The sequence below is a fragment of the Colletotrichum truncatum genome (assembly GCF_014235925.2).
Source record: "Colletotrichum truncatum strain CMES1059 chromosome Unknown Contig_0010, whole genome shotgun sequence".
In the NCBI taxonomy this organism is placed as follows: Eukaryota; Fungi; Ascomycota; class Sordariomycetes; order Glomerellales; family Glomerellaceae; genus Colletotrichum; species Colletotrichum truncatum.
In genome coordinates, this window is record NW_027222407.1 from 2,630,997 (window position 1) to 2,654,162 (window position 23,166).

General features: G+C 51.9%; 8 protein-coding genes across 8 annotated transcripts; 4 read left to right on the top strand and 4 right to left on the bottom strand.

Annotated features, from left to right (window-relative positions):
• Positions 1-220: 220 nt before the first annotated feature.
• On the top strand, positions 221-2,233 carry CTRU02_214182 (heterokaryon incompatibility protein (SNF2 family domain-containing protein); the record flags this gene model as incomplete). Its single annotated transcript, XM_036729501.1, has 2 exons — positions 221-653; positions 714-2,233. The coding sequence occupies 2 exons, from the start codon at positions 221-223 to the stop codon at positions 2,231-2,233; spliced, it is 1,953 nt and encodes a 650-aa protein (XP_036578672.1).
• Positions 2,234-2,346: 113 nt separating this feature from the next.
• Positions 2,347-3,465, bottom strand: CTRU02_214183 (C6 transcription factor; the record flags this gene model as incomplete). The annotated part of the gene is made up of 2 exons (XM_070206195.1): positions 2,347-2,881; positions 3,035-3,465. The coding sequence occupies 2 exons, from the start codon at positions 3,463-3,465 to the stop codon at positions 2,347-2,349; spliced, it is 966 nt and encodes a 321-aa protein (XP_070060227.1).
• Positions 3,466-3,785: 320 nt separating this feature from the next.
• Positions 3,786-4,771, bottom strand: CTRU02_214184 (C6 transcription factor; the record flags this gene model as incomplete). Its single annotated transcript, XM_070206196.1, has 2 exons — positions 3,786-4,564; positions 4,636-4,771. The coding sequence occupies 2 exons, from the start codon at positions 4,769-4,771 to the stop codon at positions 3,786-3,788; spliced, it is 915 nt and encodes a 304-aa protein (XP_070060228.1).
• Positions 4,772-6,245: 1,474 nt separating this feature from the next.
• CTRU02_214185 (glucan endo-1,3-beta-glucosidase eglC 4) lies at positions 6,246-7,511 on the top strand (the record flags this gene model as incomplete). Its single annotated transcript, XM_036729503.1, has 1 exon — positions 6,246-7,511. One exon carries the CDS (start codon positions 6,246-6,248, stop codon positions 7,509-7,511), a length of 1,266 nt encoding a protein of 421 aa, XP_036578674.1.
• A 3,637-nt stretch (positions 7,512-11,148) lies between these two features.
• CTRU02_214186 (phenylacetone monooxygenase) lies at positions 11,149-13,044 on the bottom strand (the record flags this gene model as incomplete). The annotated part of the gene is made up of 1 exon (XM_036729504.1): positions 11,149-13,044. One exon carries the CDS (start codon positions 13,042-13,044, stop codon positions 11,149-11,151), a length of 1,896 nt encoding a protein of 631 aa, XP_036578675.1.
• A 2,187-nt stretch (positions 13,045-15,231) lies between these two features.
• Positions 15,232-17,966, top strand: CTRU02_214187 (glycosyltransferase family 1 protein; the record flags this gene model as incomplete). The annotated part of the gene is made up of 11 exons (XM_036729506.2): positions 15,232-15,304; positions 15,370-15,521; positions 15,578-15,807; positions 15,877-15,951; positions 16,010-16,170; positions 16,235-16,495; positions 16,554-16,662; positions 16,733-17,101; positions 17,166-17,529; positions 17,596-17,734; positions 17,797-17,966. The coding sequence occupies 11 exons, from the start codon at positions 15,232-15,234 to the stop codon at positions 17,964-17,966; spliced, it is 2,103 nt and encodes a 700-aa protein (XP_036578677.2).
• A 692-nt stretch (positions 17,967-18,658) lies between these two features.
• Positions 18,659-21,128, bottom strand: CTRU02_214188 (fungal specific transcription factor; the record flags this gene model as incomplete). Its single annotated transcript, XM_070206197.1, has 6 exons — positions 18,659-19,046; positions 19,112-19,353; positions 19,414-19,860; positions 19,921-20,665; positions 20,732-20,868; positions 21,036-21,128. 6 exons carry the CDS (start codon positions 21,126-21,128, stop codon positions 18,659-18,661), a joined length of 2,052 nt encoding a protein of 683 aa, XP_070060229.1.
• A 507-nt stretch (positions 21,129-21,635) lies between these two features.
• Positions 21,636-22,640, top strand: CTRU02_214189 (amino acid transporter; the record flags this gene model as incomplete). The annotated part of the gene is made up of 1 exon (XM_036729508.1): positions 21,636-22,640. The coding sequence occupies one exon, from the start codon at positions 21,636-21,638 to the stop codon at positions 22,638-22,640; it is 1,005 nt and encodes a 334-aa protein (XP_036578679.1).
• Positions 22,641-23,166: the final 526 nt, after the last annotated feature.

Here is a 23,166-nt window from a genome sequence, read left to right on the forward strand (position 1 = left end):
CCCGGCGACACATAAGTGCAGGGCAGATTCGATGAAACCTAGCGCTTTCCGGTGTGCGGGCAACTCGTACAAGCTGGACTCCTCCCCCCCGTAATACGGGCATTTCGTGTTTGTTGGTTGGCACCACTATCACACACTGGCTGACGCGATTGGCTGTATTGTATCTGTTCGCTGCTCGAGGTACCAAGGTAAGGTAAAGTAAGCATAGTCATACAGCGGAATGCTCGCCCACAGACCCGCGCATCGCCGGCGTCTTTCGGAGGCGGATATAGACGATGAGAGCGTTCCGGTTACCGTGCGGAGCCGCGGAGAAAACTCCGATCCGGACGCCGGCTGCGTTCGCTGCGGTCTCATGTTCTCCACCGACGGCCTAAGACATCTCAACTCTGAAACTGGTTTCCGGCACTCTGTCTTCACCGAGTGTTGCGCGTCTATTAGTGGAGGTTGTCCGGCGTGTTACTACATCGCGGAAGCCATTTACGGCAACAAGGATGTGGAATGGGCCGGCGACGCTCCTCTTACGTTTCGGAACCGGTCTTCCTCAAATAAGCCGGAGAGGACGTCGCCGCCGGAGTACATTGATGTCTTGGAAGGATATCTCGCGTCGGAGCCTGAGAAACCGGTAGTTACAATCTACCCATACGCTAAAAACGGTATGAGAAACCCAGATAGTCACTTCAGCCAATGTATCCGTTTCTGACAGGATGACACAGGTGACCTCCTCTCTCACTTGATCCGCCGTCGCCCGCTCAAGCGAGACGTCAAGAGCAAAAAAGTGCTCGCCGCGGCCCGACATCTCTACAACGAGTGCAAGGAATCCCATCCCCAGTGCCGCTACGCCCGTGACGCAGTCTTGCCGTCGCGCGTCCTAGACGTCGGCACCAGCGAGAGACCCTCCCTCAGGCTCTTCGTCAACGAGACGGAGAAGCGGGGAAAGTACATTGCCCTCAGCTACTGCTGGGGCAAACCCGAACTGAAGAAACGCCCGACCCTGCTCCGCAGAGACACGCTGACGGACATGTCTAGAGACGACGGAATCGACGAAGCCAGCCTGCAGAAGTCGGTGCAGGACGCAGTGAGGGTCGCGAGGATGCTGGGTTTCAAGTACCTCTGGGTCGACGCCCTCTGCATCATCCAGGACTGTAACAGGGACAAAGACAAGGAGATTGGCAAGATGGCGATGATCTACAAGAACGCGGCGGTTACCGTCGCCGCGGGCACGGCGGCCAAGGCGGCGGATGGGTTCCTGGATACGAAGATGGTGTACCTCCCCGATGAGAAGGTCGTTTTCAATGTTGCCGGTGGTGGAAAAGGAACGGTACACCTCAGGTCCGGTCCGCATATACCTAAACACACGCTCGACGACCGCGGATGGGTACTCCAGGAATTCCTCCTTTCGTCGAGGCTCTTGATCTTTTCGGAATATGAGCTGCTCTGGCTCTGCAAAGAGCGCGAACTGCAGAGCGTCACCGGCGGAGAAAACAGCTTGGAGTACCTCCAGCCACTCGAGAGTTTCCCCTGGGTAAACTTCAGCGAGGAACACGGCGACTCGAACTTTGGCATGGAGGAGGCGGAGCAGAAGTACATCTGGAAGACCGTCATCGAGCAGTATTCCCTCCGCCGACTCGGCGACTGGGATGACAGGCTCAACGCCCTCCGAGGGATAACGAGGGAGCTCGAGACGCTGTGGAGGGACAGCAGCTACTTTGGACTATGGGGTCGATGGTTCGTGGAGTTGATGGCGTGGTATAAACCCAAGGGGAAAGACGCGGAGGAGGTGGAGACGACGAGGTCCGACCGCGCGCCGAGTTGGTCTTGGGCTTCGTTGAATAGAAGGGTGCTGTATAAGGAGAGTCTGAAAAGGACAGATGCCGAGATGAAGACGGTGGATATGGTGGGCACTCGGAGGCCGAGGCATGTTGTGCTTACTTGTCGTATATGGAAAGAGGAGCTTGACGACGAAGAAGAAATATCGGAGGTGGATGACGCTGCTTCAGCCTGTGCCGAGGCTATTGTAGAGTGCCCCGACCTAAATAATATCAAGGACGAGGTGAAAGATAAAGATATAGAATATCTACTTCTGGGGACGATTCAGCGCGGAAACAGGACGTTAGGTGTTGGGCTTATGGTGATCAAGGCAGGTGATGGGTTCCATCAGCGTGTTGGGCTGGCCGAGTTTAAAGACATAAGCATCTGGGAACGAATACCACACACGGAGGTCAGGTTAATGTGAAGCCAGAAATAAAGATATAGTACGGCTATGAGATCTATCAAGAGCTTTCATCGTCGGATGTCGTCCCTGACTCCGTTGATTCCAGCGCCAGGCTTGTGTACTTCTTCACGAGCTCACCCAAACGCTGCTTTTTGGGGTGTTTCGTCATATTCGAGATCCCGCACGGGTACTGTGCCTTGATGTGTCGTCCTAAACTGGTTCCCCAACGAATCTTCCGATCGAATGCTAACACACTTTCGCAGCATATCGAGCTCATAGGCGTCCATCTGGTTGACTAGCACGCACAAGATGTTGAAGGGTGCGTAGTAATTCAAGCCCTGTTCGTTGAGACCTTTGGCAGCAAGGATAAGAGTGCTTCTCGCATCGCTCAACTCATCAGGGGACACGCTGACACCGTCCGTGGTAGACGTGAGATTTTGGCAATTTTCAAAAGCCCTGAAGCCCAAGACAGAGAGCTCGTGAGTCAAATACGTGTCCGCATACTCAAACCCGTGACGGAGATAGTAGAGTCTCAGGAGGGCTTCGAAACATACTCGAGAATGGGATAGGTGCGCACGGATGGTACCCAATGTACTTTCGTCGATGGGCTCGCTGGAGTCATCGGTGTGTAGCTCGCAGAGATTCGTTATCAAATTGTGATAGCCAAGACTAACAACACGTTAACGTATATTGCGGCCTCGCCTGGGTCCATCGTGCGTTTTCTTGTGTTCTAGGGGCTGTCGACACCCCAAAACATGTACATGCCCACACAACCTGAAAGGCAAAAGAAGACCGAAGGCCGTAAGAAATGTAGTTACTCACTGGAGTTTGAGCTGAACAGGAAACACAATCTCGGATGGGCCCAGACATTTTGGCAAGGAGGTGAACCACGAGGTTAGTTTCGGCAGATACTCGCTGATCGTCTGCGACGCGGGTGGCGTGGAACCGGTCGGAGAAAAGAGGTGGCCGACAAGGGAGTTGATGATGACGGCGAGTCGAAACTTGGAGTTGGCCAGGTGGCCAAAGTGCATGGGAACCAGGGTTCGACTCAACGGGTACCGAAGAAATGTCTCACCATACCATTCGGGATACTGGTCAGGGTCGGGCAGCGGTGTTTGAGGGGGTTCTTTAATCAGGGGTGCCACGAGGAAATGATAAGATTGCAAGCTTTGCAGTTTAGTCTTGGTGATAATAGGAGATGTGTAGGTGAACCTACCTCGTCCACCAATAGAGATTCCACGCTGTGATGGCATAGCAGTGCTGCTTACGGCTTCCCTTGATGGCCGAGGCCGGGGCGAAGATGTTGAGATCATGCGCCATAGACACTGCGTGAGAGATATACGCAAATCCAATCTGGTCCATTGAATGAACGTTTAGAATCATGTTAAAAACCATGGCAGCTTGAACAACCGTGATAGAAGCCTTTTCGTTCACTGATATTTCCCAAAGTCTCCTGGCTTCAGAGAAGAACTTGTAGCCCAAGTTGGTGGGATTCCAGTGCTCCCATCGATCCTTCATGGCTAAGTGACAGTGCTGTGTCGGGAGAAAACAGCATTGTTAATATGGAAGCTTCTCACACTTGGTGATTGTGAGTGGCAAAACTTACACATGCCTGGGCGAGGATGACATTGACGAGGAGTGAAGAGCAAAAGTGTTTTTTACCAGAAAGCATGTCGTCAAGGAAATGATCTTTGCAGAAGCAGGATAGCCAGTGATACTCGTGGAGGAAGTATAGGCGTAGCAGAGTCCTCATGAGGTCGTCATCATCGCTGATCGTTGTCCACATGGATGGCTTCACGGCATCGAGTCTCGGGTCTTCGATGGCGCTTGCGTGGTATGGTTTATAAAACTGCGGCGTGGCATGGTCATCCATGCCAAAGTGGGTTTCTTGCGGCTCGGCATTGGGACCTGCGGTCACAGACATGACCTCGTACACCGCCGAGCGCATGTAGGGGACGTCTGACCGCTTCCGAATCGACAGCGGCATGTCTGTTCGGTATGGGAACACATAGCGATACCTCGTCTCCGGGGCCACACGCAACTGGAGCAGGATATCCCCGATACTGATGGAGCGCGCGACGGCTTCGATATCGACACCGTCCCGAATACGTTGCAAAATGGCTAATGCGTCAGTCCTGTTGGATGTCTTCATGGCTTCAACGACCTCGGATAAAGCAAGGTGAGAGTTCCGCAATCGCTCAAGCTCGCTTTCGAGCTGTCCATGCTTTCTCTTCAAGGCCGTCACCCTCGTCTCAGCTGGCTGGGTGCTGTAGACGCATTCTCTCTGGCGAGCGGTGCACTCGTGACAAGAGGGACGTTCTCCATTACACTGAGCGGGCACCGTCAGAATCGCTACATGATTCTATGGATACACATGGGCAGGAGAAATCAGATGGCAGATACCTTGACTCGACGTTTCCTACAGAGATCACAGGCGGCGATCACATTCTTCTTTTGTGGAGTAGACGGCGATTGGGGTGGTGGAGGGGCGGGAGATTGGTCCGGTGGTGGCCGGGGAAGGAGGGGCCGTAGAGCGCCGTTTGAGGCTGCGTCGGCCATAGCGAGGACATAATTGGGGAATGTGTAATTATATTGGAGGGCGGTGACGGAAAGACAACGAAATCACACAGAGCAGCATGTGAACTTATCCGGCTCGGTCGACGAAATTTAGCTCACGTGTTAGGAACGGTCTTAGGCTACGGAGCCACTTCCGGGCCTTGTAGCCAGTCAGAATGAGATAGTGACCTCATACCTTCCTCGAGCCTTCATTGACGGAACTTTGATTGCATCTGTCTCCTTCCAATAAGGAAGGCGAAGCTGGCTATGGAGTTATCAGTCTAAACCTTGATGACATAACACTCTTTAAGTGCATAACTCAGTCAGCCATCCTCATATGCCGCATAGCAACATTTTTGTAAGTAGCAAGAAACTAGGAGCAATTTGTTGGTTAACAAAGCTACCTATGCATTCGCATCGTCAGCGTACTTTGTCACACCAAAGGCCATCATCCATCATTCGCCATTTGACTGGAAGCTCATCAGTCCATACCGGTTTTTTTCGCAACTAGAAGCCGAGCTGGAATGTAGGCTGAGATTCAGCCAAGGTACCCATCCGCCACTCCCGTCTGCGACCTCAGTGCCGCAACCACACTGAATGTCTCCGGGTTGTCGCAGGTGTCTAACATTTGGGCATAGTTCAACGAGTGTCGCCAGCTTGGGAGAAGCAAAATTATGGGATGACATATGCACGACACCGCGCAAACCGTCAATGCACGAGCGTCCGATCCCCTGCGTCACCTGTAGCAATGGCTGCCATTGCCGTCAACCATTCACAATTGAGCACAGGCCAAAATGCTGAGCAAAACAGTCAGCGCTATGCTTCAGGGGCTAGAGGTACCATACTTCACCGCCTGCACCGCTGATCTTCCAGCACAAGTGGAGCCCTCCCGTCCTCTCCCCTGGTGCTTCAAGCCAGCCATCCTTCAGCCCCGGAAAACAAACTTGACTGGATTGGCAACACTTTGTATCCTCTGGAGTGTTATGTACATAGTAGAGCGTTATGTATCTGTGTAAGTATAGAGCGGATGTGTATGGAAAGAAGGTGGAGTGCTTCTTTCCCCAAGAGAATCGCCCCCGGTCACTTCACGTGACTCCGCACGACCCCTGACCGGGGCCTCCTTAATTTCGTGACGTGCCGATACGACCGTCATTGTTTTCCCCTTCCCCTTCCCATTTCGTCCTCAAATCCAGAAAAGAATACCCACTTGGATTCTTCCTGTGTTTAATACTCCTTCTTGTCCCACCCCGTTGTAGACCTTTTGGCACCTTTTTTCTCTGCCAGTCGTTCTTTTTGGTCCTCAACAAACCGAACCAACTATATCACACTCTTTATTTTTTTTGTTTAGTCACTGCCGATCAGTCCTTGACCAACCACAGTCTATAATTATTTTGGGAGTTTGCTATTTCTGCTTACAACCCCGCGACCGACACGAGCGCATTCTTTCTCAGTAACACATCAGCATAATCCATTCAAGATGAAGGCCTCCCTTTCCGTTGCCGCCCTCAGCGCCCTTGCGGCCACTGCCTCCGCCGAGAACTACCTGGGCTTCAACTCTGGTGCCACCAAGGCCGACCGCTCTGCCAAGTTCAAGGCCGACTTCGCCGCTGAGTTCAAGACTGCCCAGAACCTCGAGGGCGCCCCCGGCGACTTCAACGCCGTCCGCCTCTACACCAACATCCAGGCCTACTCCACTGAGGACCCTATCGAGGCTTTCGAGGCTGCCATCGACACCAACACCAAGATCCTCCTCGGTGTCTGGGCCTCCGGCACCGACAACATCGACAAGGAGATCAACGCTCTCAAGAAGGCCGTCACCAAGTACGGCACCAAGCTGACCGATCTCATCATCGGTGCCTCCATCGGTTCCGAGGATCTGTACCGCAACTCTGTCACCGGTGTCAAGAACAAGTCTGGTGTTGGCGCCGACCCCAAGACCCTCGTCAAGTTCATCGAGGACTTCAAGAAGGCTTTCAAGGACACCCCTCTGTCCAAGGTCTCCATCGGTCACGTCGACACCTGGGACGTCTGGGGAAACTCCACCAACAAGCCCGTCCTCGACGCCATTGACTGGGTCGGTGTCGACGAGTACCCCTACTACGAGAACGACAAGGGCAACGACATTAAGAACGCCGGTCAGCTCTTCGACAAGGCCTACGCCGCTACCATCGCCACCGCCAACGGCAAGCCCGTCTGGGTCACCGAGACCGGTTGGCCCGTCACCGGCCAGAAGTGGGATCAGGCCGTCCCCAGCGTCGAGAACGCCAAGAAGTACTGGGACGAGGTCGGCTGCCGTCAGCTCTTCGGCAAGACCCCTACTTTCTGGTACAACCTCCGCGACTCCAACCCCGACAACGAGATGAAGTTCGCCATCACCAAGGACCTGTCCACCAAGCCCCTTTTCAACCTCACCTGCCCCACCACCTTCGACACCCCCACCGGCACCGCTTCCTCCTCTGCCTCTTCCACCGCCACCGCTAAGCCCAGCTCCAGCTCCGGTGCCAGCTCTGGCTCTGGCTCTGGCTCTGGTTCTTCCGGCTCTGGATCCGGCAGCAACGGCACCGTTGCCTCTGGCACTCCCTCTGCCGGCTCTGGCTCTGGCTCCGGCTCTGGCTCCGGCTCTTCCACCAGCGGCTCCGGCAGCTCCCCTACGACCGTCACTGGCTCTGGTGCCGCCACTGTCAAGGTTCTCTCCACCGGTGCCCTGGCCGTCATCATTGGCGCCGTCGCCCTCCTCTACTAAGAGTAACTTGCATCACGGGGTAAAAGTTTGAGCGCATGGGGCTGGTGTACTTTGATTCTCACTGAACATGTGTTTCCGGTATCATAATCATGGATAGACTGAGTATAGACTGAAGGAAATGTGATTAATCATTCAACCCAACCAATACCTGCACACTTTTGTGGTGGCTTGCTGATGTGATGCATTCTCACTCATCTCACTCTCACCGTATATGTGAATTGCGCTCGTGTGTATGACAATGTCTCACCGACGGGCCCGTGTCGCGGCTTGAATCATCATTCCCTGTTTTCTCAGCTCCTGACTCGGTGAAGCCCCAACGCCTCTGAACGACGCCCCCTCCCGATCCGCGTTCCAATAGGGCAGCAGAAGCCGGAGATGAGGTGTGCTGATCACCCCCCACTTGGAGACGTGGCGCTAGGCAAGGTCACGGCAGGTTCTGGACCACTGGCGGCTCGTTCGTATTGGTTTTCTTCTCTCCTGCAAGGGGAAACCAGCAGCATCCACAAAACAGGGCGCAGGACTGGGGGGGAGGGGGATACCCAAGGCTAAATTTAGCCCCAGGGTCATTGGTTTACTGGGCATGCCCTGAACCTCGGATACTTTTCCTGCCAACGAGAGCGGCAGCAGCACTGATGCAATTCAACTTTTGTCTTGTCTGTCTGCTATTCTGTGCTGAATCAGTTGAGAAGCAACGATGTGCTGCGATGTGCAGTGCGAATGGGCAAAGGAAACTAAGCAGTTCCGTGTGGCAGAAGGATTACGCGTCGGGATGAGCGCCGGTACGCCTTTGTTTATTGTTTATTGTTTTTTTATTTTATTTTTACAACCGTGTATCTTCTTCCACGTCTTTCGTGTTCAAGCAAGGAAAAAAGGGAGAGAATCGACTCGTGGCGGTACCTTGAGCTAAACCGCTTCAGACGGCTCCAAAAAAGACTTGGCTTGAGGGGGGGATGACGGGCTCTCTGGTTCTGCACTAGAGGCTACGGGAAGCAGTGGAGCACCCATATAGCACGGTCGGTTAACTTGTTAGGCTCAAAATGCATTGACATTTCCACAATGCGTCCATCGCCAAATGGGATGAACTGAAGAAAAACTTGGCTCTTTTTTCTCGGGTGAAGAGATTGGATAAGTTTTTGAGGCAGTGCAGATTCCTTACCGGTGATTATTTGATGGCGTACAGATCCCAATATTTTAATCTTAATCTTTTTTTGTTTCCTTCCACGCTGTGATGTATGTCTTGGGGAAAACCGGGTTTTTACTCTCTCTCTCACTCTCACTCTCTCTCTTTACCCCCCTGTTTTCCTCCACCGTCCCCGATGCCTGGATTCTCTTATGCAAAAAAAGACTTGGATGCCATGCAGTACATTCCCCGCCGTACAGAGAATATTTCCCGACTTGGAAATGAAAACACTTTGCGGATACATTTGCGGGTTTGTTCGTGTTTTGTGCCAAGGTCGGGTGTGCTAGTGGTTCACCTCCATCATCCATCATCCCACCCGTCCCGGATTCCCGTGATTGCGCCCGAACCAAGTCTGGTTTAGGTGGGATGTGTGTTTTTGTGTGTGATTGTGGTGTCTCAGCCGCGAGGCGACGTTTTCAACGCCTTCAGGAACGCTGTGAGACGTCATCGTTTGAGTTTCCCATCTACCTGAGATGGGCAAATGATTTCCTGGCTCACATTCTTCGACGTGAGTGTCGCGTTGGTTCGTTTAGAATGCTTGCTAAGCTGCCGGACGGTTGTTTTGCGTGTTTTCAATCTGCATCCGGCCTCCTCCCTGAAAGTGGCAACTTTAACAGCAGCTAAAATCCCAAGGCGCTGAAGATCTGTCTCGTTACCTGCTCCTACAACTTGCTAGTGTTTCCCTTAGTGTATAGTATGCATCTACCGGGGCCAATCTCCGCATACAAAGCTCGTGAGTCGCAGTTCCGCAGCGGGCTACGGCTACAGGTAGTGTAAGCGACTCAATGGTGCTGCAACCACCCCACTCTTACGAGGCAGCCCAGGACCTATCAATACAAAAGTACGTAGTACTGTATTGTGGGTCACTGCTCAGGAACAAGGGTCCGCCGACCAAAGAAATCCTCAATCATTCGCTGAGCAGCCCTAATCCAAGGCAGCCCACAGCCACACACGGCATATGAGATTCTCCCCCGGCTCTTCTCGGCATCCACACATCTGATCCGCGGAATCCTCCAAGGATCGCATCACGGGAGGGTGGCCGAGTTGGTTATGGCGCCAGGTTAAGGTCAGCTTAACATCTGTTTCCTGGTGGGGCAACCCGCGCGAGTTCGAGTCTCGTCCCTCTCATTTTGCATTTTTTGCTGCTCTAGTTGGCAGTGATTTGGGTTTTTTTTTTTTTTTTTTTTAGTTTACACGATATTGCTGGGTGGGTTGGGTAAATCTGTGGGTTTATAAGACGGCATAGCCGCTGACGAGCAGTTGCTTTTTGTCGATTTGGTTGGTAACTCTGCGACACAGGGCATAGACAGAGCCTTGATATATATATTGAATGCATTCTTGCCAGATGCGTCTATCGTTCTTGTCCCTGATGTTTGTTCCAAGCGGGCTAACTAGAAGCCATAATTCTGGTTTCCTGCATCAAGCTGGGGTTTCCTAGTGGGAATCTAACTTGAGTCAACCATCATGGTGCCCCATAAAGTACATCACATCTTTACTGCTTGTCTCGCCCTACGGCAAGAGCCAATGTTTTTGTCCTTTGGCCGTAGCTAACTTACCCTTCTAGCATTTTGGTCAACTAAGTGTTATCCGACTTATCGGATGCATTTGGAATGCTGTAGTCGAGCCCATCGAAAAGTTACGTGCGCGAAGGCCCTGTCTCCTAGAATTGAATTAGCACAGGCTACTTACTGCCCCTCTCATCGCAAATACAACATATTCCGTATGGTAGAAGCTCGAAATGTCCGAGGAAACTTTGGGAGCCGCATTGGCTGCTGCGCAAGGTTGCCCGTCATTGGCAAGCTTGAAGATCGCCGGAAGCTACTTGTGCACAGCACTTTTTCTTGACGAGCCAACAGCTGGGCTGGGGGGCATGTATACAGTTATCGTAGAGCCAGTCTGTGGTCTAAGGCTCTGTAGCTAATTCATGTGTGACGATAATGGGGAGAAGGGAAGAGCCTTGGCCACAACGATGCAACAATTCAGTATCAACTCTGCCTAAGCAATCGGATCAGTGTGTGTTCTGCTGCTACTAGAGCAGATGAGTTTTCGGGCAAAAAACCAACCTCCCAAGGGAAACAAGTCTCACTCTGTCAGCACAATACCCACACTGAAATTTGTTTTGTTAATTTCCATCATGAAGCGCGTTGGATATATGTTTGAGGTCCAGCTTTCCATCTATCGCGAGTTCGACGACACGTGTTGATGACCGTATTACCTCCTCCAAGAGCCTGGCTAAGAGCAAGGCGCACAATGCCACAGGCTCCGTTTGCGCACTCCCTCTACAGAACCCGCCACAGCAAAAACCACGTTTAGCTTCCGCGAGTCGGACTTGGCGCCTTCTATGATATCAAACGAAAGCTTGAGATGGGGGTCAACGTGAGCGGCTGCGCTATCTTGTTTGTAAATATATACAACTCTATTTCTAATTCTATACATTCAGAAACACCACAAGTTGCTTCAAGTTCTCACTTCAAAACCTTCTAGGGTTCCCTTGGAGATGTACTCCGAAACCCTCTTCTTGAAGTCAAGAATACCCGAGCCCCAATGGACTCGTCTCGATCGAGCAGCCTGCTCCTCGGGTGTCTGCTTTCGTAGCGCCCCATCGGCTTCTCCATTGAACCAACCCGGGGTACAAGTCGCCAAAGCAGTGAACCACAAGGCTCTCTTTTGCACTTCATCTGTGTAGCGGTCCTCGGCTTCCTTGGACGGCTCAATGACCAGCAGGTTGCTGGCCTCTCCGGCTTCCCTGTGCGCCACAGCAACTGCGTTGGCCACAAATGTGGCCGCAACGTCGTAAGCAGAAGTCAAGTTGTATGAGACACCGCCGCCTGGAATACCGCTGAAAAAGGCGTTGGGAAATCCGGCGGAGCAAGCACCGTAGAAAGTCCCGTATTCTGGAGACCCCCACTTCTGTGAAACATCGACTCCGTTCCGCCCGATCACAGGAGCATTCAACTGGGCTGATGGTGACGGGGGGCCACTGATAGTAAACCCCGTAGCCAACACCAGAAGATCCAAGTCATACAGAGTCCCATTTGCGACAACCCCGTTTGCGGTAAAATCGTCGACTCCTTTCCCGTCAGTATCAACAAGGGTGACGTTGGGCAAGTTGAAGGACTTCAAGTAGTCGTCGTGAAAAGCCGGTCTCTTGCACCAACCACCATACCACGGCTTCAGCTTCTCGGCAGTAGCTTTATCCTTGACTGTGTTGGCTATGTGAGCACGCAGACGCTCTCCTCGTTCCGTGTCCATCTTGTACATGGAGTCGATGTGCTCTTCTATTGTCTCTGGCGTGACAAGCTTTGAAGAGCTGCCTATGAAACCGGCAACTGAGTGGGAGTCCGGCGCTGTCCATCCATCGTTGCACAGGTTGTTCTGAACCGGATCGTTTGTGACAAAATGGTTAAAGTTGTCCTGCCTTTCGTATTGCCACCCCTTCTTATACGCCACCTTCTCCCACTCCTCGGGTGTCGTCCGGCGCTGATTTCGTGGGCCAACGTAGCTAGGGGTGCGCTGGAAGACGTAAAGATGGCTTGCCCATTGAGCAAGCTGCGGCACTATTTGAATGGCGGTGGCACCTGTGCCGATGATGCCAACCTTCTTGCCTCGGAGGTTCACCATATCGGGTTGAGATTGGCTGCCACCGGTATATTGCCAATCCCATCGGGCAGAATGGAAGACCTTGGTTGTGTTTAAAAGATCCCGGAAGCCAGGCAGCTTTGGAACATGTGGCACATTGAGTCCGCTACCAGCCGCGATCAAAAACTGCGTCTCGATTTTGAAGTGAACAGAGGTATTGCCTGGACCGCGATCTTGAGTCATTTCGATGAACCAGCGGCGTTTCGTGTCGTCCCAATGTTGGTGGGTGACTTGCGTACAGAACTGGCTCTGGAGCTGGTAATGAGAGGCAATCCGCTCGCACTGCCCACGAATTTCGGCGCCGTATGAATACTTGTTCTCTGGCACATAGCCGGTTTCCTCAAGTAGTGGCATGTAAACATACCCCTCAACGTCACACATGAGCCCGGGATATCGGTTCCAGTACCAAGTTCCGCCGAACCCGCCAGCCGTGTCCACGATGACGATGTCTGCTGCCTTGAAGCCGGCGTCGATAAGGCGCACTGCGTAAAGCAGACCTGCATGACCGGCGCCAATGATGGTGAACTTGATTGATGATTTGTCTCTTAGAGAGGTATTGTGGGCGAGGACGTGGTCGTAGTCTACCCACGGATCTCGCCCCAGCTTGTCCCCGATGGCAGGGTCGCGAAAATCGACGTACTGGTCCACGCCTTCCGGACGAAGCCGCTTTTGGCGTTCATTGTCGTAAATCTTTCGCAGCTCTGCCGTAGTCATGATGTCGGTACTGGTACTGGTACTGGTACTGGGCTTGGTAATGATTGAGAAAGCGGAAACCGGATTTTGATATCAGGTGTAATACACCGATATTGAGAAATTGCAGCGTGGGTGATTAACTGGGAATTTTCAAAGGTAATGAGAACAATTATTTAGCATATTGAATACGCAGGATTGCCCGACTCATATTCTCTTATTATATGTAAGTGTCTTCGTCAACTGCCGGATTTTCGGGGGGTTTCGCCGGGCCGTTGTTTTAAAGGACAGCCGGTGTCGATAAAGCTTTCCTAAAACGGCTGTAACTATCGGGTCTTCGGGCTCTGTCTTCACCCGACTTAGCCAGGGACTGAATGTTAAATCACTTCCATATCGCGGCGACGGAGTGGTGAAAATAGTTGCTATTTCATTACAATTGGTTGTGTAGTGAAGTAGACCCCTGGTTAAAGAATCGGAAAGTCTGGTCTTAAAAGCGTAGACCTTTTTGGCTCAAATAGATACAGTGTCAAACTGAAAGCCTGAATACTTCTCAGACTGCATTAACCCTTTAGCACTTTTACTGATAAAGACGCAACCTGTTAGATTCTCATCCTCAACTCTGGTACCGTCACGTTCCAAAATCACAAATAACCCAACCGCATTCAGATTGGTCAACACTCCGAAGTGCGGCAGCCAGCGCGCAGCTTACAGCCTCAGTAGTAGATACGGTAGTCGATAGATAAAAATGTAATCGAGCTACATAATGAAGGGTGATATTAAAGAGGGATGCGCCTAGAGAAGTTAACGTGCTCACATGAAAAGTGTGTTTTGCTCCTACAGGTGATTGGAACCTGTAGGTTGGTAGACGTACACTTTCCTATTTTAAATTGTTTAGGAAATAAATACAGAGAGATTTATACTTCTGCGCTTTCCTGGGCTTGTTAGGCTACCAGGGTTTGTTAAATGACAAATTAATTAAAATGTTACACTTTGATCCCCACGTGCCACCCTCCCCTTTTCAAAGGTGGGCAAACTGTCCTTGTATCAACCCAGTCACGATCGTTACTGCAAGAGCCTCAGTACGGGGCCGTGGTGCCGCCCAGCCGGCCAAACGCCTGTCGCGGGAGGCAGGAGGCTCCGTATCCTCCCTGCCACACGTGACGGTGACCCCAGGAAACTACATCTCTCTCATCTACTTCGGAATCTCACTTGCCACTTTCATTCAAATGCAATGCGATCGCTACGAAGGCTTCATTGTCTTTCCTTTTATTCACTCGTGCGGAAAACCGCATACTACGCCAGTAGTCCAGCAAAGTAACTAATTGTGCCGGTCGTGAAACATACTTACTTACAGTTGGGAAAAAAAAACGGCCTAAGAGTTAAAGCAATCCTGCAGTACAACAAGGCAATAGTCATATAGACAGAGACCGAGGCAGAATGAGTAAACGACTTGTAAGTAAATAAAAAGAATAGCGGCACAAACATATGTTAACTAAGCAGGGCTATCTCATTCGGTAGGCAGGCTGGTAGCAGTTGAACAGCAAATGTAAACACATCTCTAGCTCACCTCAGGACCTGAATAGTCAAAAGTTGTCCTCTGAACATGACGAACAGACATTCACTGTTATGCCGAGAATTTACGTAGCTCGCTATGTAGTATTTTCGCTCCTCTAACTACTTATAGCTAACTGGTAACTAGAGGCCATTGTATATAGTATTATCGCTGTTATTAATCGAAAATTTCTGGTTTTGAATAGGGAGAGTTATTATAAATAAGCGAATGAAAGTGTCTTATTGAGTGCTTGTCTACTATGCCTTCCGTTAGGAAAGGTCTTCTAATCTGTCTCTGGTTAATACCTGCAAGGGAAAAAAGCCTGAGGAGAGACTGCCTCTTTGTGATTAGCCAGTCTCGGCTATCTAGATACGACTGTTAATAAATATTAGGTTTCAACTGTCTTGGTGCGGACTTCCGTAGGTTGGTTCGCCGCTGTATTTGCTATGCTTGGCCCGACCAGTGCGGCGTTTCGGGCAGTGCGAGCTCCGTCCGCGTCCGGCGGCTGCTTGAAAGACGGCATCCGCGCCCTCCGATCCTGATTTATGTCTTGTAGCATTTTCCTTTACAAGTCACCTATCGTGGCTGCCCGCTTGATTTTATGTCCAGAATCTTGACCGGTCACCAGAACCCCGGCAGTTAATTTTAATGCTGATACCATGTTTAGCGCAGGCGACACAACTGCTCGAGTGCCGACGATGAACATCGTCATCCAAGTAGTCGGCAGCCGAGGTGAGAGGCCGTCCACACATCTAAACTTCATTTCTATACCGCACCGCTGATGGTTACGCTTCCAGGTGATGTGCAGCCTTTTGTCGCACTGGGCACTGCGCTCCGGCTCCACGGGCACCGCGTGCGACTCGCGACCCACGATGCATTCGCCGACTTTGTGCGGAACTCCGGCCTGGAGTTTTATCCTATCGGAGGAGATCCAGAGTATCTTATGTCGGTATGAAAGTACTGCCAGTTCTCTTCCTGAATCGTCAAGCTCATGTGCCGCCGCAGTACATGGTCAGGCACCCCGACTTGATGCCGTCGATGAGCAGCCTCCGGTCTGGCGAGGTGACACGAAAGCGCAGAATGATCCAGGAGATGCTGATGGGTCTCTGGGATGCTTGCATCGAGCCGGATCCTTTATCCAATGATCCCTTCGTCGCCGACGCAATCATCGCGAACCCCCCGGGTTTCGCTCATGTTCACTGCGCGCAGAGACTCGGCGTGCCCGTCCACCTCATGTTTACGATGCCATGGACGCCAACATGAGAGCTGCCACATCCCTTTATAGCCGGGAAAAAGAAATATAGGGCGACATCACCTTACAAGCAGAACTCAATAAACTACTGGAGCTACGGCAAGGTGGACTATCTAACGTGGCAGGGGTGAGTTCTTGAGGGGGCGCTCACGTATGCACATGGGCACTAATGTGACTTATTTTAGTCTAGGAGACGTCATCAATCGATGGAGGAGGAAAGCTCTAAGCCTCGAGAGCCTGCCGGACAGTGTTGGCAGCGAGCTGCTCGAAATCGTTCAGCCACCCTTCACCTACTGCTGGTCGCCGTCGCTCGTGGGCAAGCCAGCAGACTGGCGGTCAAACATCGGTACGATCCCAGCCATACCAATTATGTGACAGTCCCCTTTTCTGACAGTTGATTTTTCTTGCAGATGTCTGCGGATTCTTTATGCGATCGGAACCGCAATACGAACCCCCTGAACGCCTTGCGGCCTTCCTCGCCTCCGGCCCACCTCCAATCTATGTCGGCTTCGGAAGCATTGTGATAGACGATCCATCAAAGATGACGGAGTGCATTCTGGAAGCATGCCGTTTGACAGAAACAAGAGTAATTTTGTCGCGGGGGTGGAGCAAGCTTGGAGGCAACCACGTGGACTCGGATCGTCTTCTCCTTCTTGACGACTGTCCACATGGTAGGCACATGGACGACTCAATCAATGATCTTGGAAATGTCCGCTGATAAATACCTAGAGTGGCTTTTCAAGCGCGTATCCGCGGTAGTTCATCATGGCGGAGCCGGAACTACAGCTTGTGGATTAGTCAACGCGCGACCTACTATCATTGTACCGTTTTTCGGCGAGTAAGATTATGTCCCAATGTCGATATCCCTCAAGAAAAACTACAAAGAAAAATCTTTCTGACGCACCTAGCCAATACTTTTGGGGTTCCGTCGTGGCTGGCAAGGGTGCTGGACCGGAACCGATTCCTCACAGGAGCCTTGATGTGCAAACACTGGTAGCCGCGATCCAGTTTTGCTTTACGGACGCTGCAAAAAATTCCGCACGCATCATAGCCGAAGGCATGCAGAAGGAAAATGGGGTTGAGGAGGCAATAAAGTCCTTTTATCGACACCTCCCCCTGGACGCCATGACATGCGAAATGCTGCCGACTCGGGTAGCAAGGTGGCGTTGCAGAGTTTCAGACAACGTAAACGATCAGCGACGCGACCTATCAATCTCAGATGCCGCTCTTAGTCGCCTTGTTGCCACAGGAGAGCTCAGCAAGTCTATGGCTCGGCCGTAAGTCTAGAAATGGGTGCACTTTGCTCTTTTCCCTTGACGCTAAGCTGTGTGCTCGTTACAGCCTGCGGACCAAGGAATATCCAATGGACCCAACGCGATGGGACCCATTTACGGCTACATTGTCATCCATGATGGATACCTTAGGCGATTTCTGCATGTCTCTTGGCGAAGGGGTTGTCGAACCTCCGCGGGCCTTTGCCCAAGCCCGCAAATTGAAAGGCAAGCGGTCAGGGACACGGGCATTCATATCAGCTGCCGGGAGGGGCCTCAAGAGGTCAGGTGGCGCCCTAATCAAAGGGACCATCGTCCAGGTTCCGATGGCACTGACTCAAGGTTTTCGAAGTTTCCCCCGCGTTGTCGGGGGCCACGTCGACGAGCCACTGCACGTGGTTGACTGGTCGAGCGGACTTCAAGCCGCTGGTAAGGTGAGACGGAAATCCACTGCTCCTCAAAGACTTGCCAGGGGCCCTACGCAGATCTGACATTCACAGAACTTCCGTACAGAGCTGCAGCAAGGGGCTTCTGGCATCGCGGTGACACCATGGCGCAGAGCTCGCTCCGAAGGCGGGGAAGGGTTCTTCAAAGCTATCGCCCGTGGATCATTCTGTGCAGTGACGAAAGCCGGCAGCGGTACGTAATGCTACGACCGGCCGACAGGGCGTATAGTGGCCACGACTAATTGAACGGTGTAGCAATAACAGGCCTTTTGGCTTACCCTGTCTATGGGACTTATCGCAGCATCAAAAAGAGGCATCAAACCAAAGCCGAGGAACTCATTAGTAAGAGAAAGGACTTGCTGCTTGCAACTATGACGAAGAAAGGGGGTAGTGGAGAGGAGAGGGACAGCAACATCATACGCTAGACGGTTGCTCTCCTAAGCCTAGGAAGCCAAGTATAAATGTTATAATTCTATGTCGTTATCTGGGCCTTTAAGGTTAGGTATGAGGCTTCTAAGTGTAAAACTAAGTAAGCTATTTTAATATAACTTTTTACTTAATAGTAGGTGGAAGATTGTATGTACTAAAACATAAAGCAGAAAAAATCAATATGGCATGATTGTGTAATACCAGTCAGGACATGGAGTAGTAGATTGGAGATGTGCTTGACTGTCAAGCCAAGAAAGCTCTACAATCTAGTTACCGAGCACTACTGAAAGGAACAGCCGCACAGTCGTGCGCGATGATAGAGAAATATACACGTATTTGTACGCTTAAATGGTCAGAATGTTTTATTCTGGATTTTATTAAGCAAGTCAAATAAGTGTTTGCTAAACTTGCTAAACTAAATTCTTTTTCTTTAGCTAACCTACAATCATTAAGTCCAGTATTTTTATTGAATAAACAATCAGTTTTTCAAATACTGGAGTTTTATTGAATCCTCTTGCAAGTATTTATCCGGCATAATAGATGGATTGAAATGATTATTATGACTTAAATGGACCTAAAATACCGTAGTATTTTTGGCAGGTCTACTAACCAGTAGCTCCTTGTCAACAACTCTATCAATACACTTGAAGCACCCTACCTATTTAGCTAGCTTGTCTGAGACGTCTTGTTAAGGATGCCCAGGACGACCACCATACATGCCAAAACTAGTTTGGTCGAACGGATCCAGGGGAACCGCCTGCCATTGCATAGGAAAGAGTTCTTGGTCCATGTCAGAAACCATATCATCGTATATGGAGCCAAATGAGATGGATTCTATGCTCGCGTCGGCAACAGGGGGGGCGAGGCCATGCCTGAGCTCAAAATAATGTACGGCGGCGTCGTGTAGGGGCTTAAAGCTGCCCAGGAGATGCGTGGCACTGGGCGACTCCTCGCTCTCCGCACTCTCCAGCGACTTGACGAAAGAGCCGAGGAGCCGCAAGTCCTCAGTTTGGAGCGTCCAGACGGCATTACAGAGAACAACGAAGAAGGGGGCAGACGTGACGGCGAGCATCGACCTGCTCCCGAGTTAGCATCTGCAACCAAACGGCCTGGCAGCAAGATCTCAAGCGTGGAAACCGACCAGTGGGTGCACAGTTCGAAGAGAAATGCGTCTTGCGTTCCCTCTAGAGACATGGTTTCCGTGTACTGCTTTAGCGCTTCTCTGGCCGTGGAGATGCATTCTTCGGAAAAGGAAGTGCTCCCTAGGGTGACGCTGCGATGGATGAGGCACACGAATGATAGGTGTGATACATGGTCACATCGCGTTAGCAAATCGTCGAGCTGTCCTCCGAGGACTTTTCGCCGCTCTCTCATAAATCGTGTCTGTGATGAAACGCCAGTAAGTGAACCAGAGCAAGTCACAGAATCCGCATAAAAACTCACGTTCGGCTGATCCCCCTCGTCCGTAATCCTCTGTACATCTGCCAAGAGGGTCGCTGCTCGAGCAACCCTCTCCTCTTGATCCAACGTCAATGCAAGTGGGCTGTAAAGTTCCTCGTACACTCGCCCCTCGATCTGTGCTAGTTGTAGCCACGTGGAAGATAGGATACCAAGCGTGCTTCCCCATTCGTAGCCGAGTCGGACATCTCGCAGCGGGAGGGTGAGGTCGTGATCATTGATAGTTGATGACCGGCCAAGCTGAAGCGAGAGATTCTTCTCGATGATGTAAAGCGACCAGAAAAGCTTCGAATTTTGCCGGGCCTCGGTACTGAAGCTCTCAGTCTTTTCGCATGCCACTCGATGCAGTCCTAGAGCTTGGCTCATTCGTGAGGCCACGCTGACGTAAGTCCACGCCGTCACGGTCTTGCACTGGGAGATGCAGTATTCTGCCTGAAAATCATCTGTAAATATGTGCCTGTTTGAGGGAAGTAGATGGACATGACAACTCACCGCCATGGTCATAGCGAGTACGCACTCGACTGTCGTCGGCAGATGGAGAGGGAGCCGGGCGAGTACGACATCGGCAATTTCCTGACACGAGTTGGCTTCCTCCAGGTATCTGGCTCGGCGTTCTGGACACGTTAGGGTTCTAGCACACGCCAAAAACAATGAGTGCAAGCCGATGTAAGTGATGACCAGCTCGGGTGGAGTTGATATGGTTTGAAGAGTATAGAGACCGAGCAGCTGGTTCGTGACCTGTCCAACGCTATCAAAGCACATGATCCAGAATTTGCTGATCAATGGACTTTCCTTAAGAATACGAAGGCATTCTAATGTTAACTGCACCGGGGGGAGATAGTGCCCGTGGGTCTCGGGGACAAGTTTCGAGCCGCTGCTCCCCGGAGATGGGATGGCTGATGTGCCCGACCGTCTGATGGTATCTCGAACGGTTTGTATAAACGACTGAACCTCATCAGTGCCAGAATGGGAGGCATTACTTTGCAAAGCTGACTCCAACACATCGGTGGTGAAGTTGGCATGGGCCGCGAGAGACGAGTCTCCCGTGTACTGCGACTCCTCGTCAGCGGGAGACAAATCGTCTCCTCCGTCAGGTTGGCATATCTGCCAAGGGCTTTTGCTGTTGGATTCGCGGCCGCCAGATAGACTTGATGAGCTGTATGCGCCGCGACTCGAATCCTCAAGGAGGACGAAGAGCTTGCCAAGCCGTTCAGAGAGATCATCGATCTTTGCTTCCCTGCATATAATTAGGTGCTGTGTTAGCCATACCCACAGATCACAACTGGGTCCGGAACCCACTCACAAGTGTCCCCGCTCCGCGGTGGCCGAGGGGCCCGGTTTGACGGCTCTTTTCGGCCTCGCCTTGTAACCGAGGGCGTACGTACAGACTACGCCCAGGCGTGTGCACCGCGCACACGGGTTCTGCCTGTCGCACCCGACCTGAAGCCGCAAGCTTGTGAGTCCTACCGTCTAAAAACTTAGGCAGACTGGGCTCTGAATGCTCACCTTTCGCAGTCGGCATGCATCGCACTACATTATGTAGCCCTGGTAAGTATGGGGGCCAGGAAACTGTGGTGCATGCTGTAAGTTGTTCGGTACGTGCTTACTGAGAGCTTGTGACGCGAAGCGGAAGCAGCCTCCACGGTAGCCGGGGTCGTCGATGTGCTTGCGGCCTTACCAGTTTTCTCAATGTCCTCCATGGTGGTTGGTTAGATTGCATCCAAAAAAGAGGCCTACGTTGTGTTGTGGAGGTTGGCGACAGCCACAGCGGTATTTCGGACGCGGAGACGGAGGCAGTGTCTTATAAGTTATGAAAGGGTCGGACTTTCGGATGGTGGCTGGTCCGCTTGGTCCGACTGTCTCAGTGATTACTGCATAGCTCAGCTGGGACTAACCAGTAGCCACGGCCTCGAGTGTCTACAGCAATCTTCGGACCCTGAGAGTTCCACAGTCTTCTGACTGCAGGCCTTTCAGGTCCGTACAAGGTTCTATTTGCAGCTCAGCGTTGTACTGCTGGGAGTTAATGTTGAGTGGTTACATCTATTAGCTCTTTGTGGAGGTGTGGACGGCGAACAGGGGTTGCCGCCCCTTTCAATTCTTCACGTAGTCACCACTCTCTCTGCCTTCTTGTCACTCACCTTCGACATTTTTCACCCCTTTGAATATTTACCCGCCACCTGACCATCCCCAAGCTTGAGTTTCTCAGAATGTCCCGTATCATCTCGCAAGACCGTGGTGCCCATGACAGTTATGGGCCACCGGATGGTCTTAAACTGGCAGAAAAAAATGCCAGAGACGGCCGCACAAGCGCCGACGGCATAGTTGAACAAACGTCGGCCGATGATATGCTCGGCCATCTTGGCTATGACGCGCAGCTGAGCCGCAATCGCTCGACCTCCCACGTCGCCTTCATGGCGTTCGTCTTGGCGGCAAACCCCTACGGCCTGGCGACTACCCTGAATTACCCCCTGATTGGCGGAGGACCTGTTAACATCATATGGGGGTGGCTACTTGTTGCACTTATCGTCATCTGTGTGGCCGCGTCTCTTGGAGAAATCACCAGCATCTATCCCACAGCAGGAGGTGGGTTTGTTCGGGCTCCGTCCATCTACGGTCCGGTTGATCCATGGCTGCCAACTGACGATGGTTTGACCAGGCGTGTACTACCAAACCGCAATGCTTACTCCAGAGAAACACCGACCTCTGACGAGCTGGATTTGTGGATGGCTTTTTGTCGTAGGCAATATCTCTATCACTCTGTCTGTCAACTTTGGCACGGCGACCTTTTTCGCGGCCTGTCTCAACGTGTTCGAGTCAGAGCCCGGTGTAGGCATCTTTCCTGGACAGACATATCAGATTTTTCTCATCTTCGTTGCCATTACCCTGCTATGCAACCTTGTTGCCTCGTTGGGCAATCGCTGGCTTCCGTGGATAGACGTGAGTTGCTGGACCACCCCAGGCCGCCCCCCCTTGAAAGATTTTGTTCCTCGTTGACATGCAGCCTGAAGACCTTCGCTATCTTTTGGACCTTTGCCGGAGTCATCGCAATCATCATATCTGTCCTTGTCGTCGCCCGTAATGGGAGGCGTTCAGCTGGTTACGTCTTTGGTCATTTTGAGACACAGTCTGGCTGGCCCTACGGGTGGTCGTTTTGCATTGGGTTGATGCATGCTGGCTATGCCACGTCGTCTACCGGCATGATTATCTCGTAAGACTCGTATCGCATTTGAGGGCGTCCCTATGGCATAGCTAACGAATCTATCTCTCACAGGATGTGTGAAGAGGTTCGATACCCATCCATTCAGGTGCCTCGGGCTATGGTGGCTACGGCATGCATCAATACTGTGGCCGGTCTTCTCTTCCTCATACCTCTTGTTTTTGTCCTCCCTGACATTCAAACGCTCCTTGCCGTGTCAGGGGGGCAGCCCGTCCCAATGATTATTAAGAGCGCCATTGGTTCTTCTGGGGCATCCTTTGCGCTGCTGATGCCGCTCGTGATTCTTGGCATCATCTGCGGCATAGGCTGCACGACAGCGTCCTCGAGGGCCACATGGGCTATTGCTAGGGATGGGGCCGTGCCAGGATCGCGGTGGTGCAAGAAGGTCAACAATGCCCTCGGTGTTCCCCTCAACGCCATGATGCTCTGCATGGTCATAGAACTTTTGCTGGGGCTCATCTACTTCGGATCGCCGGTCGCTTTTAGTGCCTTTTCCGGTGTTGGTGTAATTTGCCTCACAG